Genomic DNA, 15245 nt, shown 5'->3' with positions numbered 1-15245 from the left:
CAGAAGGTACCACTCACACCATCATGCACGACAGGGCTGTCCTGAGGCCAGGTCACGGTGCAGACTGTTCCCCACACGCCCGACATCATGCTCACCAGTGAAGTTTCCTCCAATGACAAAGGGGATGACCCCATCGGGCCACACGCGCTCTGGTCTAGACGTTGCTGCCCTCCGGCTCCGGGACCTGCTTCTCCATCTCCCGTGACTTTTCCTCTGCGGCTGCCCACTAGTGCTCTGACAGTTGAGGGTGGAAGAGTTTCCTGAAATTGAAAGAAGAAGGCATTTGGTAGCAAGGGAATGAAGAGCAAGAGAAAGCAAATTACAACCGACCCTCATTATCTAGGGATTCCGTATTTGCCCACTCAGTAAAATTTCTTTGTAACCCCCAAAGCAATATCCTCAGCTCTTTCACGGTCACTTGCTGTCATGCACAGAGCAGTGAAGAATTTCAGTCACCCACAGGCATGATCCCAGCTGAGCCTGAACAAGGCGACAGGCTGCCTTCTTGTTGCAGCTTATACTGTAAATATCTTTCTCACAATCTATTTAGTGCAACATTTTTTGCATTTTGTGCTTTTTCTCGGTGAGTTTGCTGTTTAAAATGAGCCTCCCCTTGCCCCCCTGTGGTGCTGAAGGGCTGTCTAGTGTTCCCAAGTGCAAGAGGGCTGGGATGTACCTTATGGAGAAAATACCTGGGTTAGAGAAGCTTTGTTCAGGCATGAGTTACAGTGCTGTTGGCCATGAGTTCAACGTTAGTGAATCAATGCTATATTAATTAAGGTGTCTTTAAATAGAAACACACATAAGACTGGGTTACGTATTAATGAGTTGATGAAAATGTGACCAGAGGCTTGCAGGAACCTAACCCTGTATTTCTCCTAGGAGTAACGGCTCAGAATTTGCTAGTTCAGTGTTCGCAGTGACTTTATGGAATGACTGTAAGGTTATTCTATAACTCTATTCATAACCACCATGAACAGAGAGAACTGACTGTCAGTGAAAAAGAGAACAGCGGTGTACTCGTTTCCCCAGACCTGCAGGGGACCTGAGACTAGGAAACAGTCCCGTCTCAGCCAATAAACCTTCATATTTATGGAGCATACAGAACTTGATGTCCTCTTTAAGTATTCCCAAGTACACGTCCTCATTTGACACAGTTGCTCTCTGGATGGACTGGGCAAGTGTCGCTATCTACATTTGACAGATGAGGAAACTAAAGCCCAAGATTTGCGCAAAGTCAGATGGTGGGTTAGTGGCAAGTCCACGTTATCCAAATCTCCATTCTACTTTCCTCTTGTCCCATGTCTACTCGTCCCCACTAAGGTCAAGTAAGCCTTGCTAGTTACCAGGCTACCAGATCACCCTCCAATGCCAGCTGCTCTCTGGGGTAGTTTGACCTTTACTCCATGGCCTGCCCATGCCAGGATCCTCCCTCCTGCCAGACAGGACAACTGCCTGGCACCACCAGAGTGTGCCCAGAACAGGGGCCAGGTGAGAATCCCCCACTTGGGCAATGGGAGGGTTACCTGTGAGCAGGACCACATTCCAGAGCGGTGAGAAGGCTGAACAGAACCAAGACAGCCCAGGCCCTCAACCCTCCCATTCCCTCACACATGCACAAGTGCCAGGCTCGCTGCGGGGGGGGCGGGGGGGGGTGTACTTGGACCCACCCTTGACCTTGAAGAGCTTTGAGTCCAGCTGGGGAGACAGACATATAAACAAATCATTGCAGTGTGGTGCGACTTGTGAGATGCTAACAGTGTAAGCCCAGAGGAAAGAGCACAGCGAATGGTGGCATGGTCAGGACTTGGGGATGAGATCAGGGAAGATTTCACAAGAGAAGCTCTTGAGATGGGCTTTAAAGGATGCATAGAGTTTTGCAAAGCGGGAGCAGGAGAGGAAGCCAGGAGGGACTGTGATGTGCAGCGAAGAGCCTGGGATTTGGAGTGAGAAGGCTTGGGCTCCTGTCCCAGTTTTCCCACTGACTAGCTTTGGGACCTTAAGCATGTCACATTACCTCTGTGACTCTTAGTTTCCGTACAGATGGTCTCTGACTTCGGATGGTTCTACTTACAACGTTTTGATAGTACGGAAGTGATAACACACTCAGTAGAAACCGTACTTCGAATTTTGAATTTCCTGGGTTAGTGATAGGCAGCGTGATCCTCTCTTGAGATGCTGGGCAGTGGCAGTGAGCCGCAGCTCCCTGCCAGCCACACCATCACGACGGGAAACAGCCCATACGCTCACAACCATTCTGTGCCCAGACCACCATTCCGTTCTTCGCTTTCGGGACAGTATTCAATAATTACGTGAGGGATTCATCATTTTATTATAAAATGGGCTTTGTGTCAGAAGATTTTGCCCAACAGTAGGCTAGTGTTAAGTGTTCTGAGCACCTTTAAGATACCCTGGGCTGAGCTATGATGTTCAGTAGATTAGGTGTATTAAATGTATTTTTGACTTAAGACATTTTCAGCTTATGATGGTTTTATCAGGATGTGACACCATCACAAGTTGAGGAAGATCTGTGTCTGTAAAGTGGGAGTTGTCCTGACCTACCTGTGAAGGTGATTGGGGACAGTCAAGTTAGACAATGCTTTTGAAAGTACTTTGTAAACTGTAAGCAAAAAACAAGGTGGGTGGGGGCTTCCCTGGTGGCGCAGTGGTTGAGAATCTGCCTGCCAATGCAGGGGACACGGGTTCGAGTCCTGGTCTGGGAAGATCCCACAAGCCGCGGAGCAACTAGGTCCGTGAGCCACAACTACTGAGCCTGCGTGTCTGGAGCCTGTGCTCCGCAACAAGAGAGGCTGCAACAGTGAGAGGTCCGCGCACTGCGATGAAGAGTGGCCCCCGCTTGCCGCAACTAGAGAAAGCTCTTGCACAGAAACGAAGACCCAACACAGCCAAAAATAAATAAATTAATTAATTAATTAAAAAAAAAAAGATTCTTAAATAAAAATAAAAACAATGTGGGTGCTTAGCTTCTGGGTATGCCTACACTTGCCACTGCTCTGGGGAAGGGATAAAGATATCCCAAGGGAAGACAAGCCCTTATGCTGGGTTGAAGCTCATGGCCTCTGTCCTGGGAGGACCTGGCTGGGAACAAGGAGGTTCCCTGTTTTTCCAATTCTGGAACCCATTTCTGGGACAGAGAGGGGCCAGCCCGTACTGGGTGTACCTGCAGCTTTGATGGAAGACCTGCTGGTGGCACGCTGTCTGAGATCCGCAGCCTGCTGCACCTGGAAGGCCCTCAAGTCCTCCTCATCAAGGGCGATGTCCCCAAGGAAGGCAGCTGGAGAGAGAAGAGGCCGGGGCGAGTCAGTCCCCCCTTACCCAGCACTGAAAGCCCAGCCCTGTGGGCACAGCCCCTGGCCCCAGCAACTGTAATCCTCAAGTGCCTTCTGACGAAGGGGAAGGGACATGGGGGCTTTGAGGATCTCTAGGGAGACTCATGATCATTTTTCAGTTGGAATCTCAGCAAAGTGGATGCCCACCCCCACCAGACTGTTAGCTACCGAAAGCCACAGTCGTGTCATTTATTCCATCATTCTTTAGCAAATGCTTAGTAAGCACCTACTGTGGGCCGGCGCTACTCCAGTGATTAGCAAGACAGAAGAGGTCCCTGCTCGCAGGAAACTGACCTTCAAAGAAACACAAGTAAACAAATACGGAGCTCGAGAATTCCAGGAAGGGATGGGTGCTACCAAGAAAATAAAAGGGGATGAGAGGACAGAGTGTCTACTTCGGGGGCCCATAACCTTAGCTTTGTGCTGAGCGTTTGGAATTCACTTAACAAATGCCATTTCAATTACACTGAGGGGAGCTTATACTGAGGGGAGCCAGGACACCCGATGGGCTTGGAGGAAAAGGTTTAATAGTTCTCAAGTGATTCATATTCTGAGTCTCAGAGTCCCCTCTCTGGAGGAAGAAAGGCCTGGGGGAAAAGAACTCCGCTAACGGGACATTTTGATTTCTGGAGCTGGGGGGGTGAGGTTTCCAGAGGGATGGGTTAAACAGTCTATCTGCGTTTTGAGAAACAGAGGCCCTGGAGCTGAGCGCTTTGGAAGGAGCTCAGATGCAAGCTTCATGCTGGGCTGCTGTGGGGGAGGTGAGAGGCTGGGCTGGAGGTGGAGCAGAGAGCAGCCTCCCCCCAGCTCCACCCACAGTGACATCTGCTTCTCATCCCAAGAGCTACACAGGCCTGGTGGGCAGCGTTACACAAATTGTTTTAACCTTGAGGCCTTGCACACAGGTTTCTCCTCCCCAGATGTCCCATTGGGTGGACAGACAGACAGACAGACAGACACACACACACACACACACACACACACACACACACCCCTACTCATCAACACAGAATCAGACACATGGGCCAGTGTTCCTCCAGACACACGGTGACATCCACAGCCATGCTATAAAAGTCACAGAGACAACCCTGCATGCACAAGCAGCACCCGTACCACCCCTTCTGGTGGGAGGCACTCAATAACGTTCGTTCAAGTGAAGGATCACGGCGATATGCTTTGGGCTTGCAAACACGTGCCCCAGACACACACTCTTCTAGAGATGTGACCTGGAGCTGGATGGGCAGAATGCGGGAGTGACTTTAGCAGTTATCTAGGCCAACTTTCCATTTTACAGATGTGGAAACTGAAGCCCAGAAGGGCAATGATTTAACTGAGACCACGTTGCTAGTCACTACAAAGGCTGGATTTATAACTCACGCCTCCTGATTCCCGGTCCAGTGCTCACTGCACTCAAGTTCATCATCTTGCAGAACTCATATTCTAAATACTCACTCAGACACACACATCCACCAGAAAATACACACATCACAGACAGTCCTAAAACACACACGCAGAAGCTCCAACACACACAAACCCAACTGCAAGTTCCAAGCCCATTAAGCCAGTAATAGTAGCAAGAGTGACACCTTATGTAAATGTCTGTTGCAATTTACGTGGTGCTTTCCAGTTGACAAAGTGCTTTCGTATTAATGAATTCATTAATCCTGGCCCACCAGGGACATGCCCATTGAGCCAAGCTCCACCCACACACTTGCCTAGGAGTGTCCCATTACAAACTCTTGGAGAGATAAGACAGTGGCTAGATTTGAGCCCACCTCCCTGACTTGAGAGATCAAAACACTTGGATGTGAGTGGGGAAATGACTTGGCCAAGGTCACCAGCTGGTAGGTGGCCCAGAAGTTCTTCCTCCACACGGGAAAGATTCTCTTATTGAAAACATCACCCTTGGCGGCCTGGGCTCAGCAACTGATGGGATAGCAATACAAGGTGCTTCTCAGCTGACGTGCAAGGGTGGCCTTAGCAAGGATATGGGAGGGTAGGTACACCCCACGGAGGTGCTGGCGGGTCCTGCGTGCCAGTGTTCCTACGGGCATTCATGTCCCACGTGAATGCCCTCACGCCTCTGCTCACTTTGCACCTTTGCACAGACGCTGTACTGCCAGGCTCACACAGCCACACCCGCAGACGTCACCAGGTACACACGTGGCTGGACATTTACACTCATCTTCAGACATAGCTGCAAACAGCAAGGTCTTTGGAGTCAGACAGACCTGTCTTTGAGTCCCAGCTTGACTACTTCTCACTGACAGGTCATACGAACTCTTCTAAACCTCAATTTTCTCCTATATAAAAAAGGAACAAATAAAAGAATCTGTCTCCCAGGATTACTGCACGAAATAAGGCATGGAAAGGAAGCATCTAGCACGAAGCCTGGAGCACAGTAAGAAGCCACAGAATGGCCACTGTTAATACCGCCCCAATAGTAGCCCTATAATCTCAAGTTCATCGCTCTACTTTCAAGGGCATAGAGTTTTCACCCACACTGGCCTCCTGGCTGAGTGAAGCCCCCAGGTGCTCAGAAGCAGAACCTTAAATTCCAAGTACAGAGGCCACAGAACTGTGTTGGCCTGCGGGACCAAGGCGGTGTGGAGGACAGGGTGAGCGGAAGGTGGGCCAAGCTCTGGGCTAGCCTAGCCGTGGAGCTCACTGTCAGCAGTGCCCTGTGGTGGGAATGTCATGACTGAAGAATGCGTGGGAACTGAGGGGGAGGGGAGAGATGGGGGTAGGCAGGAGAGCCTGATGGCCAGGAGCTGGGCCTGAAAGCCCTCTTCATTTGGGATGCCCTCCGGGGAAGCTAGGGAATCTGGATCCTGGAGAGTCCAGGATGCCCCTCCTTACCAGGAAGGAAGCCCTGGGTCAGGGTCAAGGTCAGGATAGTAGTTGTTTTCAACACAGGATCAAAAGTTTTTGTTTTGTTTTCCAGCTGTAAACCAGCCAGGAGCACTTATGGCTGCTCCATAGCCAGTCCCCCCACCCCCCCCACCCCACCCCCACACACACACCCGCCCCCCAGCAGGAGAGGAAAGAAGAGAGTAAGCAGCGCATCCTTCAGGTCAGCCTCCTCACTGCAGTCTCCTCCCCTTTTAGGGGGAGGGAGAGGAGCCTGGCTGGTGTGACGGAGCCCCAAAGCCATGTGTACCAGGCATACTACGCATGTCCCATTACACAGATGCAAGCTTCTTGCTGGGGGAGGCCATGCTTAAGCTCCTGCAAGTGTTTGCGTGTACTTAATCACAGGTGTACATTTACACACAGGTGCACATTTGCACATGCACTTACATGTACTCAGGGGTACCAACAGGCACAGTTGAACAGACTTGCCCATAAAGCAGGGGCACACCCACAAACGTACAAAAAACACACTCTTGACTACTTCCCTGTGCAAGCCCTAGTGTTTTCAAACACACAAAGAACTGCACGTGCATACCCCATTTCACAGGCTACACCCCCAGAAGGAGAGGGGCACCTTTAGAAATGGAGAGGGGAGAGGAGAGAAAGAGAGATTAGCTGATTCCCCTAGCTATCCTTAGGGGGTAAGCTTTAGTGGCCTGAGGAGTGACACGTTCTACTCCCTTCCCTCCCCCAATATCTTCTCCCCAAATCCCCGGAGAAACTAGAATTATTGAGAGTTCCTTCTTTTGGGGGAGTCCCATCGGTCCCCCTCCATCTGGAGCCCAGGGAGATTGTAAGACTTTTCCTCCTCCCTTGGGGCACCTAAAAGAGAAGGTGACTCATGGAGCAGGGGTATAGGTGGGTGGGTGACTCATTCAGCATGTCTGGAGGGGGAATGTGGTCTGGCAAGAGAAGGAATTGTTTCTCAACCTCTGGAGCTGATAACCTACTCCTCTGAGGCCCCCTGAAGTCCAAACCTGGGCTACAAAGCCCCTGGGATGAGGATGCTGACAAAGGCTGGTGAGCTACTGGCCCAACTCACCTCCCCAAAGCAGACCTCTGAGCTGCCAGGTGAGGCTGCAGTAAGGTCCTCGCTGGCCCAGGAGAATCCCTGTGGGCTTCTCTGCTGATGGGAGCAGCTGTGTCCCAACTCCTGCCTCTAGGGTCCCTCCCAGAGTCCTGAGTCATCTGGGGCAGCCAAATGGAACTGGGAATCTTAGGGAAGGATTCCCCTGATGGTTCCGCATCCCAACGTACAAGAAATCAGGGCTGACTCGCAATCCCCCTGGGAGAGAGAGAGAGGGCTTGGTGGAACCAGCTCTGAGCACACACAGGCCAGCTTGGCTTCCTGCCCGTTGTTCTGGTCTTGTTCAGAAGATCCAGGCACCTCTTCAGGGTATCAAGGGTCTTAACTTTGTCCTTACTGCAACAGTAAACCATCACTCTGATGGTAATAACAAGAGGTGACCTCAGATGAAGAGGCCCCGCTCTCCTGAGACATCACAGGTGAGCCAGGGAGTCAATGGGGCTTTCATTCTTGGTCCTCCACGTGCAAGGAGGAGGAGAGGAAGAGGAGAGAGCTGGAGAGCATCAAGTGGGTAGAGGGAGCAGGGAGAGCCAGGTGCGTCCAAAGGAAGTAAAGCCAGACACGCCTGCCGCTGCCACCTCCCGCATCTGGAGGGCAGGGCTCAGAGGGGGCAAGAGGTGAAGGCAGGCAGGAGAGGTTAACACAAACAGAGGAAAGAGCCTGGGGACCTGAGGCCTGAGGGTGTTGGTGTGGGGTCTTAGGAGTCAGGCCAGAGGGAGGCAGGGCTGCACCAGTCACACCCAGGAGGGAAGCCTGGTCTGACCCTGAATCTTGGCCTTGTCAGGCCCTCCTGGCCACCCCCAGGCCTGGCCCAGCTCCCCACGAGCCCCACGAGCTGGAGAACTTTCTCCAGAGTCCTCATTTGAAGTTCCAGCTCAGCTAGCCCCACCCTTCCATGAAATCTGAGACTGGGGATAGAGCCCTCGGCCTCCCACTGCTCAAACCCCTCCAATTTCCAACTGGTAGTGAAATACATCAGATTGGCTTCCTACCTATTCTTTAAGACCTTGCCCAGCCCTCCTTCTCCACAAAGACCTCCCCAAACTTCCCAGCTTGCTGTGATCACTGTTTCTCTGCCACCACTACCACCAGGGCTGCAGAGGGGCAAGAGGCACCACCAGGGCTGCAGAGGGGAAAGAGGCTCCTTGAGCCTTTCGGGCTTTCCCTCCTTGGTTTGCGCAGTTGGTTATGTCCACGTGTGTCTTGTGCTCCTTTTAGACTGTAAGCTCCTTGAGGGCGGGGGCCATGACTTATAATTCTCTGTATCTCCCACAACATCAAGGCCAGGGCCTGGCACCTCTTAGGCATTTAGTAAATGTAGACCAGTTGAATGAATAAGTGACACCAGGATGGGGTTAGGGAGACACTCCCTTCTCCTGAAAACCAAGCCTATTCCCTCAGAAAAAAATGAAGTCAGAGCGTGAGGCACAGAAAACAGGGGGTAGGCCACCAACATTTATTTAGTGCTTACTGAGTGTTATGCTCTCATATGCATTTTATATATGTTCTCACATATAATCCTTACCACCAACTCTACGGGGAATCGGAGAATCGTATTATCAGTTCCATTTTACAGGTGAGGAAAGCAAAGTTCAGAGATGATAATTACCATTCCCAAGATACTACAGCTAATGAGTTGTGTGTCCAGGATTGAGAGCTAGGTCTGCCTGCCTCCAAAGCCCACGCTCTGTCCACTTAGCCTCATGTCCACCCCAAGCCCAGCGAGAAAGATGGAGGCTAATGTCTGGTTTGCTCACAGCCCAGCAGGGGTGGAGGAGGAAGGGCTGAGGGACTGGCTTTTCCTCCTTGCACTCGAAGGACTCTTATTCCTGCAGTTTGCTCTGATACATCACCCAAAGAAGGGTCCCCCGGGTCACGACCAGAGCAACCTGCGCCCCAACACCTCATGCTCCACACAGGCACTTCTAGAACTCAAGGCACTGTGCCACTGCCCTGGCTCTGGCTGTGTGGAGACAGTCTGAAGTCAGAGGCAGGAAGTCGAGGAAAGGTTCTGATATCTTATACCCTGTGTGTTCTCTTGTCCCAGGCAGCCTGTCAGGGTCATCCGATCAGGCAAACGGCTGGAGTGCATGACCATCTGGTCACTCTGTGTGGCAGGGAGGAGGCGGAATCCCTCTGGGCCCAGCAGGAGTGAAAGGGTTACACGGGGTCTTCATGGACAAAGAACACACACACACACACACTCCGGGGCCCTGACCTGGACTAATTAGCCTCCAGTGTCTGTGGGACACAGAGGACTGATATACAGTATCTGAGTTCTCTGTTTTTCCCCTTTCCACCCCACTTGGCCTTAGTAGGTCCTCTGGCACACGGGCAGAAGTTAACTTCCTGTCCTGGGCTGGCTTTTCTAACTTTGACAGCTGTCTCCGAGGTCAGAAACCTGCTGCCGCTGGTGGGGAACATGGGATTCCCAGTGGGCATGATCTCAGAGGATCCGTTGAAAAACTTTCTTCTTCCACTTGCTGGGTGGGGGCCTCAGGAGACCTGCTCCTTGGAGATACAGGCCTCCCTGAACCCAGCGGGACAGACGTGCAGCCCCCGGGCAGCCTAGACAGACAGGCTGGAAAACACCAGTGTGCTGGAGCCCGGGATGGGGGAGAAGGGAAAAGTGCACACACACACACACACACACACACACACAGAGGAGTTTGGCCGGAAAAGTTTCCAGTAGAAGGAAAAGCCTCCTTGGCAGCAGGTTTCTCCTGGGACCCAGGCAGGAATCCTCTGGGAGAGACCAGAGACAGCCACGGCAGCTCCCACCAACAGCAGCAAAACTTCAGTCCCTAAAAGTCCCCCAAACTTCCCCCTCCCTCTCTCCCTCTTTCTTTTGTTCCCCACTGCATTGCCAACCAGGCAGCTCCCGGCTTCCCACACTGGACTGTCCTCCCCCAACCCCGAACCCTCAGCAGCCCGCGCCTCCCTCCCAGCCCCGGCCCGCCCGCGCCCGACCCGGGCGCCCCGGGATCGGCCGGTGGGGTGGGGGGCGCCTACCCGCCTTGCAGGGGTCTTTGTAGTTGAGGGGCTCCGCGTCGTCCTCCTCCCCCAGGTCATAGGTGTAGTCGGCCAAGTCGAGCTGCCGGCCCGGGCGCGCGAGCAAGAGCAGCCAGAGCAGCAGCGGCAGCGGCGGGCGGGCCACGCCGGGCATGCTGGCGGGCGCGGCGGCGGCGGACGCGGTGGCGGCGGCGGCGGCGGCGGGTCGCGCCCGGACGCGGGAGCGGACGAGAGGGGAAGCGGAGGACTGGCGGCGAGGGGAGGGCGCTCCCGGCCGCCCGCTCTCCCCCCGCGCTCTCCCTACCTCTTCCCCTTCCCTCTCCTCGCCCTCCCTCCTTCCTGTCTCCCGCCCCCTCTCCGGCCCGGCTTCTCCGCTCTCCCTTCCCTTCTTTCCGTCTCTTTCCTTCTCTCCCTCCCTCCCTCTCCCCCTCTTTAGGGAAATGAGCTCGCTGGAGGGCGGGTTTTCGCCTGGAGCTCGGCCCCCCTCGGGGCCGGGACCGTGCTCGGCCGGGCCGGGACGTGCGCCAGCCGGAGGCGGGGAGGGTATAGAGCCGGCCGGCCGGGAGGGGGCTCGGGAGGCGCGGGGAGCGGGGCGGCGGGGCCGGGGAGGGGGCTCCGGGCGCCGGGCCCCGGGGTGTTCGGCCCGGCGCCCGTCCCGGGCCGCGGAACACGCCGTCGGGTCAATCGTGCCGCCTCCGCCTCGCTCCGTCCCCCGATTTTGGGCCGTGTTTCCCCGCCTGCGGCTCTCGCACTCTGCCTTTCTCGGACCCTCGCGCTCTCCCATCTCGGTCCCTGTGCCTCTAGTTCTGTCCTGTCTCTCGCCGTCTCCGTCTCGCTCCCTCCCTCGGGAGACGCCACTGGAGGGCGCCTGAAGCCCGCGGATTGCTCCCCAGTCCCCTCGCCTCATCACCCTGGGACCGGGGGAGAATGGGAAAGCCCGCTTGGCGTGCCCAAGGCCCTAGCCTTCCCCTGGCTGGCCCCCACCAAGCGCGGGACTGAGGCATGTGAGAGGATAGACGAGGTACACCCTTCGTTTTTCAATCAGGCTGCTTTATTCTTTGGTGTAGGAACCCCCTTGGGTCCTGGGAGCTGCTTCTTCTCTGCTCACCTCTCCCCACAGCTCCCATTTCTCCAGGACCAGTCCCAGTGGTACTGGCAGGAGCGGCTTCCTGCCGGTCTGCACAAGACCCTTTGCTCCTGGAGCTTTGCTGTCCCTTGCTGAGGCCCTGCGAAGCAAAGGAACACTGTTTATTACGTGAGGGAGAGGCACGTGGGGTGGTGGTGTCTGTGAACCTTCCCTCCCCTGAGCTCTGTAGGTGACCCCGCCTCCGTGGTTCCCCCAGTGCCTGGTCAGCTGACATGACCATCCTGGGCCACTGTTGCTCCAGTGCCCTGGAGGTCACACCTGCTCACCTGATGGGTCCTAGATGTAGTAGAGGGGCACCTCGCCACACAGGGTGCTCATGGTGCTGCCCAGGAAGGCCAGGTCCCCAGAGGATGCCAAGCTGGCGTCACGGCCCTCCTCCTGGCCCAGCTTAGAGGTAGGTACTGAGGGCTCGGCCTGGAAAGAGCACCTGATTTGGAGGCTGGGAACTGAGTTTCTGTCTCACCTGCGGCCCTTATTGTGGGACCTCAGGTGTGTCAGGCAATCTCTCTGAGTAAAGAAGGGGCTGTGCTGGAGTCAGAAGCCCCCAGGGGGTGTGTGGGCTCAGCTGAGGCCAGCAGCTTGGCTGTGGGGTGGGGATGGTAAGTGGGTAGGAAAGGTTTGGTGCAGGGGAATCCCAGGAGGGCATTCACCTGGCAGTCCACGATGAGCAGCGCTTTACAGGTGACAAAGAACCATCATCTTCAATGCTCCTCATAGCAGCTCTGGGAGGGAGACAGCCCACTCTTTCTTACCCACACACCCACCTGGAAGTTCTGGAATTTTCTAGTGAGAGCCTCAAGACTTGGGATGCTCTGCGGAGCCATCTTCATGACGTAGCAGCAGGTTCCCGGGGCTGGCTTGTAGGCAATCAGGAGCTGGGCACAGGAACCCCAGAGTTGGTTCGGGAAGGCACTGCCTAGCTCACTCCTAACTCTGGTCCTTGGCCATCTCCCTCTAGGTTGGGGACGGGAGGGAGTCATACTGGAATCTAGGGCTCAGGCAAAAGTGCTGGGGGGGTGGGGGGAGGTGGACATGTACGAGTCCACAGCTGCATAGGTCTAGCACAGTGTAGCCCTAGGGTCAAGAGGTCCAGGCACACCCACCCTCTGGTAGTCATACACCGCGATGCCAGTGGAGCCAACGGAGAAGGTGGCAGTGGTTCCCACACGCTCACTCAGGGCCAGGCGTTGCTGGGCTTCCGGCCCCGCGATGCTCATCTCTAGGACCTAGGGGAGGGCATAGTGCTGCCTGGCATTCCTCTTTCCCCACTCATCATGCCCACCCTCAGTCCCCTTTACTCAAATGCAATTTTTTCTTCCCTGGGAGCTCAGAGAGGCCAAGTGGAACCAGGTGCTGGAGGGAACAGGTCATCCCACCGTGGGGCAGGGGCCTGGTGAAAAAGCCCAGGCCAGGTTTGCCACCCTGTTCCCACCGCTGTCCTTCCCTGAGGTGCCACTTGCCTCCTCCCCTCTTTCCCCTTGGGCAATTTGCTATCTGCCCACCCCATCTCAGGGCCTTTGTCTGGCCTGCCCTGTACCCACTGCCCACCCCATCCCAGGCCTGCTTACCATCTCAGTATGTTTCTGGCTCATGTAAAGAGCCATGAGCAGGGCCCCAACAATCACCACGACAACAAGGACCACGACCACGATGAGAAGGCGTTTGATCTTCCCAAGACAGCAGGGGATTCGGAACCGGTCCCCAGGGACTGCTGAGTAGTCCTGTCGTGGTGGGGCAGGGAGGGAGACAGGTGTGAGGTCATGAGGATGCCCTTTCTTCTCCCTGCACAGCTAGGACACCTTCCCACACTCTCCCGAGGCTGAACAACCAATGCTATGGACATGCAGAGAAGGGCTGAGGAGATCGGTGAAGGCTTCCTGGAGGAGGGGGCCTGGATTCCCATAGATGCTTAGAAGTGAGGTCTGGCTTGGAGACACCCAAGAGAGACTGTTTCACCAGTCTCATCTCCTGCTGTTTCCTCCAGACCTCTGGCATCCCAACCATGCCCAGTCCCTCTCTGTCCTGCCCCTGCCCCCCATCCATGCCTTTATGCATACTATCCCTTCTTTCTGCAATGCCTTCCTTCTTCTCAAGCTGGTGAGCTCCAACTAGTTCCTCTGGAGCCAGCTCAAATGTTATTTTCTCTGCGAAGCTTCCTGTGATCTCCCGAGTAGTAGCTCCTTACCCAGTGCTTTCTACAGCCCTTTTCACTGACCCCTGTGGTGACTCACGGCCCCTCATATGGGAATTAGTGGCTGACGAGTCTATCTCTCCAAGGGTCTCTGTCTTAGTGTTTGGTGTCCTTACCTTGATTTAGCACAGTCCTAAGTTAGTTGAGTGAATGAATCTGGATGAGGAAACAGGCCCAGAGGTTGGAGGAGGTAGGGCCCACTACACACAGATACACTCCCGCATACATGCGCACATACACGATCAAACTCACCGGCGGGCTCTCCATCAGGACCTCTTTGCTGCCCACATCCATCTCGCAGTAGACACCTTCCCCTCCTCATCTCCAAGTGTGACTAGGGTCTTATATGTGCCGGGAGAGAGAGGGGACAGAGGTGAAAGACCCAGCCCCTGTCTGCCAGCCAAGCCCTCAGCTTTGAAGCCTGTTTGTTCCTGGTCCTCCAGAGCTGATAAGCTAGCTGCAAGAGTGCCTAAGGGCCCTTGGCGCTGGCGCATGAGTCCTCTTGGCCCCAGCAAGAGCAAAGCTAGGTAAGGTGAGCCAACCTGCCCTTGGGCGATCTACACCTCTCAGCGTGGGTGTCTTGCTGGCGCCTGCCCCTGCAGTCCTTTGGCTTTTCCTGATCTTCTGCCAGGATGAACCTCTTAGGCAACCAAGGGTCTGACCCAATGGGTCCACCACATTTCCCAACAGAATTTCCCCTAAGCATAGGGCTGGGCTCCAGGAAGGGGAGCCCCTGTGGACCCGCAGGGACAGTACTAAAGGCACGGGGTGCTTTGGCATCAGTGTGGGCGTTCATAAATGGTTCATAAGTTCTCTGAGAGCATCAGATTTTCACTTCAAGTATCTGCCTCACCTCCTCCCACACATTTCGTACCTAACCTCAGACATGCCCCCAGTCATTCTTGCCCAGATTCTGAACACTGTCCCCTCTGGTTATAAATGCTTACTAACACACAGTTTTTCTTTCTTTGGCATAGGCTTGTTCGTAAGCTGAAGGCTTTTTTTTTTTTTCCTAACCTGCTTTTACTTTTATTTGCATTTATTTTATGCTGAATTTATTTCCAGACCATATGTTTTTGTTTCTTCAGTTTCTTCTGGGACAGCTTTCTCTCCTGTGCAACCTCCTCTTCGGGTTTAGGAACAATCTGCTCTTTTTTTTAGGGAGGATCATCTCTATGTGGCGGGGGGTGTCCTATAGGGGTTAATCCGACCGTGAGCTCCGTGAAGTCCTGTGCTACATCGTGGGGGCTTGTTCACCTGCATGTGCTTGATGACCAGAGAATCCACATCTAAACCCTTCAGTTCAGCATCACTCTGCATTTTTAAGCACGTGCAGCAAAATTCCGCACTCTTTTTGAACCGCCGACCCTATGTCCAGCCCCCAAATTGTAAAAAGGTGTGTTTGGCCTGAGCACACCTACCAGCTCCACAATTGTAACAAGGGAACACCGCACACTGCTTCTGCAAAGTGACATCATTCAAATACTTGGTGGCTTTTTGGATATGCATACCCTCGATAGCCCGAGCAGTTTCACAGATGTTCCT

The 15245-nt window shown here is 54.3% G+C and overlaps 2 protein-coding genes across 3 annotated transcripts in view; both read right to left on the bottom strand.

Annotated features, from left to right (window-relative positions):
- BMP1 (bone morphogenetic protein 1) overlaps positions 1 to 10561 on the bottom strand; it is a 40162-nt gene extending 29601 nt beyond the window's left edge. The window contains exons 1-3 of one of the 2 annotated variants that reach the window (XM_030832592.2): positions 10363 to 10561; positions 3182 to 3295; positions 96 to 260 (exon numbers count right to left, since the gene is read on the bottom strand). In XM_030832592.2, the coding sequence (XP_030688452.1) occupies positions 96 to 260; positions 3182 to 3295; positions 10363 to 10516 (433 nt within the window). In that variant the 5' untranslated portion in view covers positions 10517 to 10561. The remainder of the gene's footprint in view (positions 1 to 95; positions 261 to 3181; positions 3296 to 10362) is intronic. The other variant, XM_030832591.2, reaches the window with a different exon arrangement.
- An 834-nt stretch (positions 10562 to 11395) lies between these two features.
- On the bottom strand, positions 11396 to 14041 carry SFTPC (surfactant protein C). Its single transcript, XM_030832650.3, has 6 exons — positions 13953 to 14041; positions 13078 to 13230; positions 12613 to 12735; positions 12274 to 12384; positions 11776 to 11923; positions 11396 to 11588 (listed from the first exon to the last, which is right to left on the bottom strand). The coding sequence occupies exons 1-5, from the start codon at positions 13992 to 13994 to the stop codon at positions 11786 to 11788; spliced, it is 567 nt and encodes a 188-aa protein (XP_030688510.1). The 5' UTR covers positions 13995 to 14041; the 3' UTR covers positions 11396 to 11588; positions 11776 to 11785.
- Between the last annotated feature and the right edge of the window lie 1204 nt (positions 14042 to 15245).

The sequence above is a fragment of the Globicephala melas genome, chromosome 6 (genome assembly GCF_963455315.2).
Source record: "Globicephala melas chromosome 6, mGloMel1.2, whole genome shotgun sequence".
Lineage (NCBI taxonomy): Eukaryota > Metazoa > Chordata > Mammalia > Artiodactyla > Delphinidae > Globicephala > Globicephala melas.
This window is presented reverse-complemented; position numbering and strand designations above follow the sequence as displayed.

Coding starts and splice junctions, on each gene's coding strand:
- SFTPC (XM_030832650.3), bottom strand. CDS start 13,994: ATGGATGTGGGCAGCAAAGAGGTCCTGATGGAGAGCCCGCCG. Junction 13,231..13,952: donor TCCTGATGGAGAGCCCGCCG/GTGAGTTTGATC, acceptor CCACCACGACAG/GACTACTCAGCAGTCCCTGG. Junction 12,385..12,612: donor CGGTGTATGACTACCAGAGG/GTGGGTGTGCCT, acceptor TCCTGTGCCCAG/CTCCTGATTGCCTACAAGCC.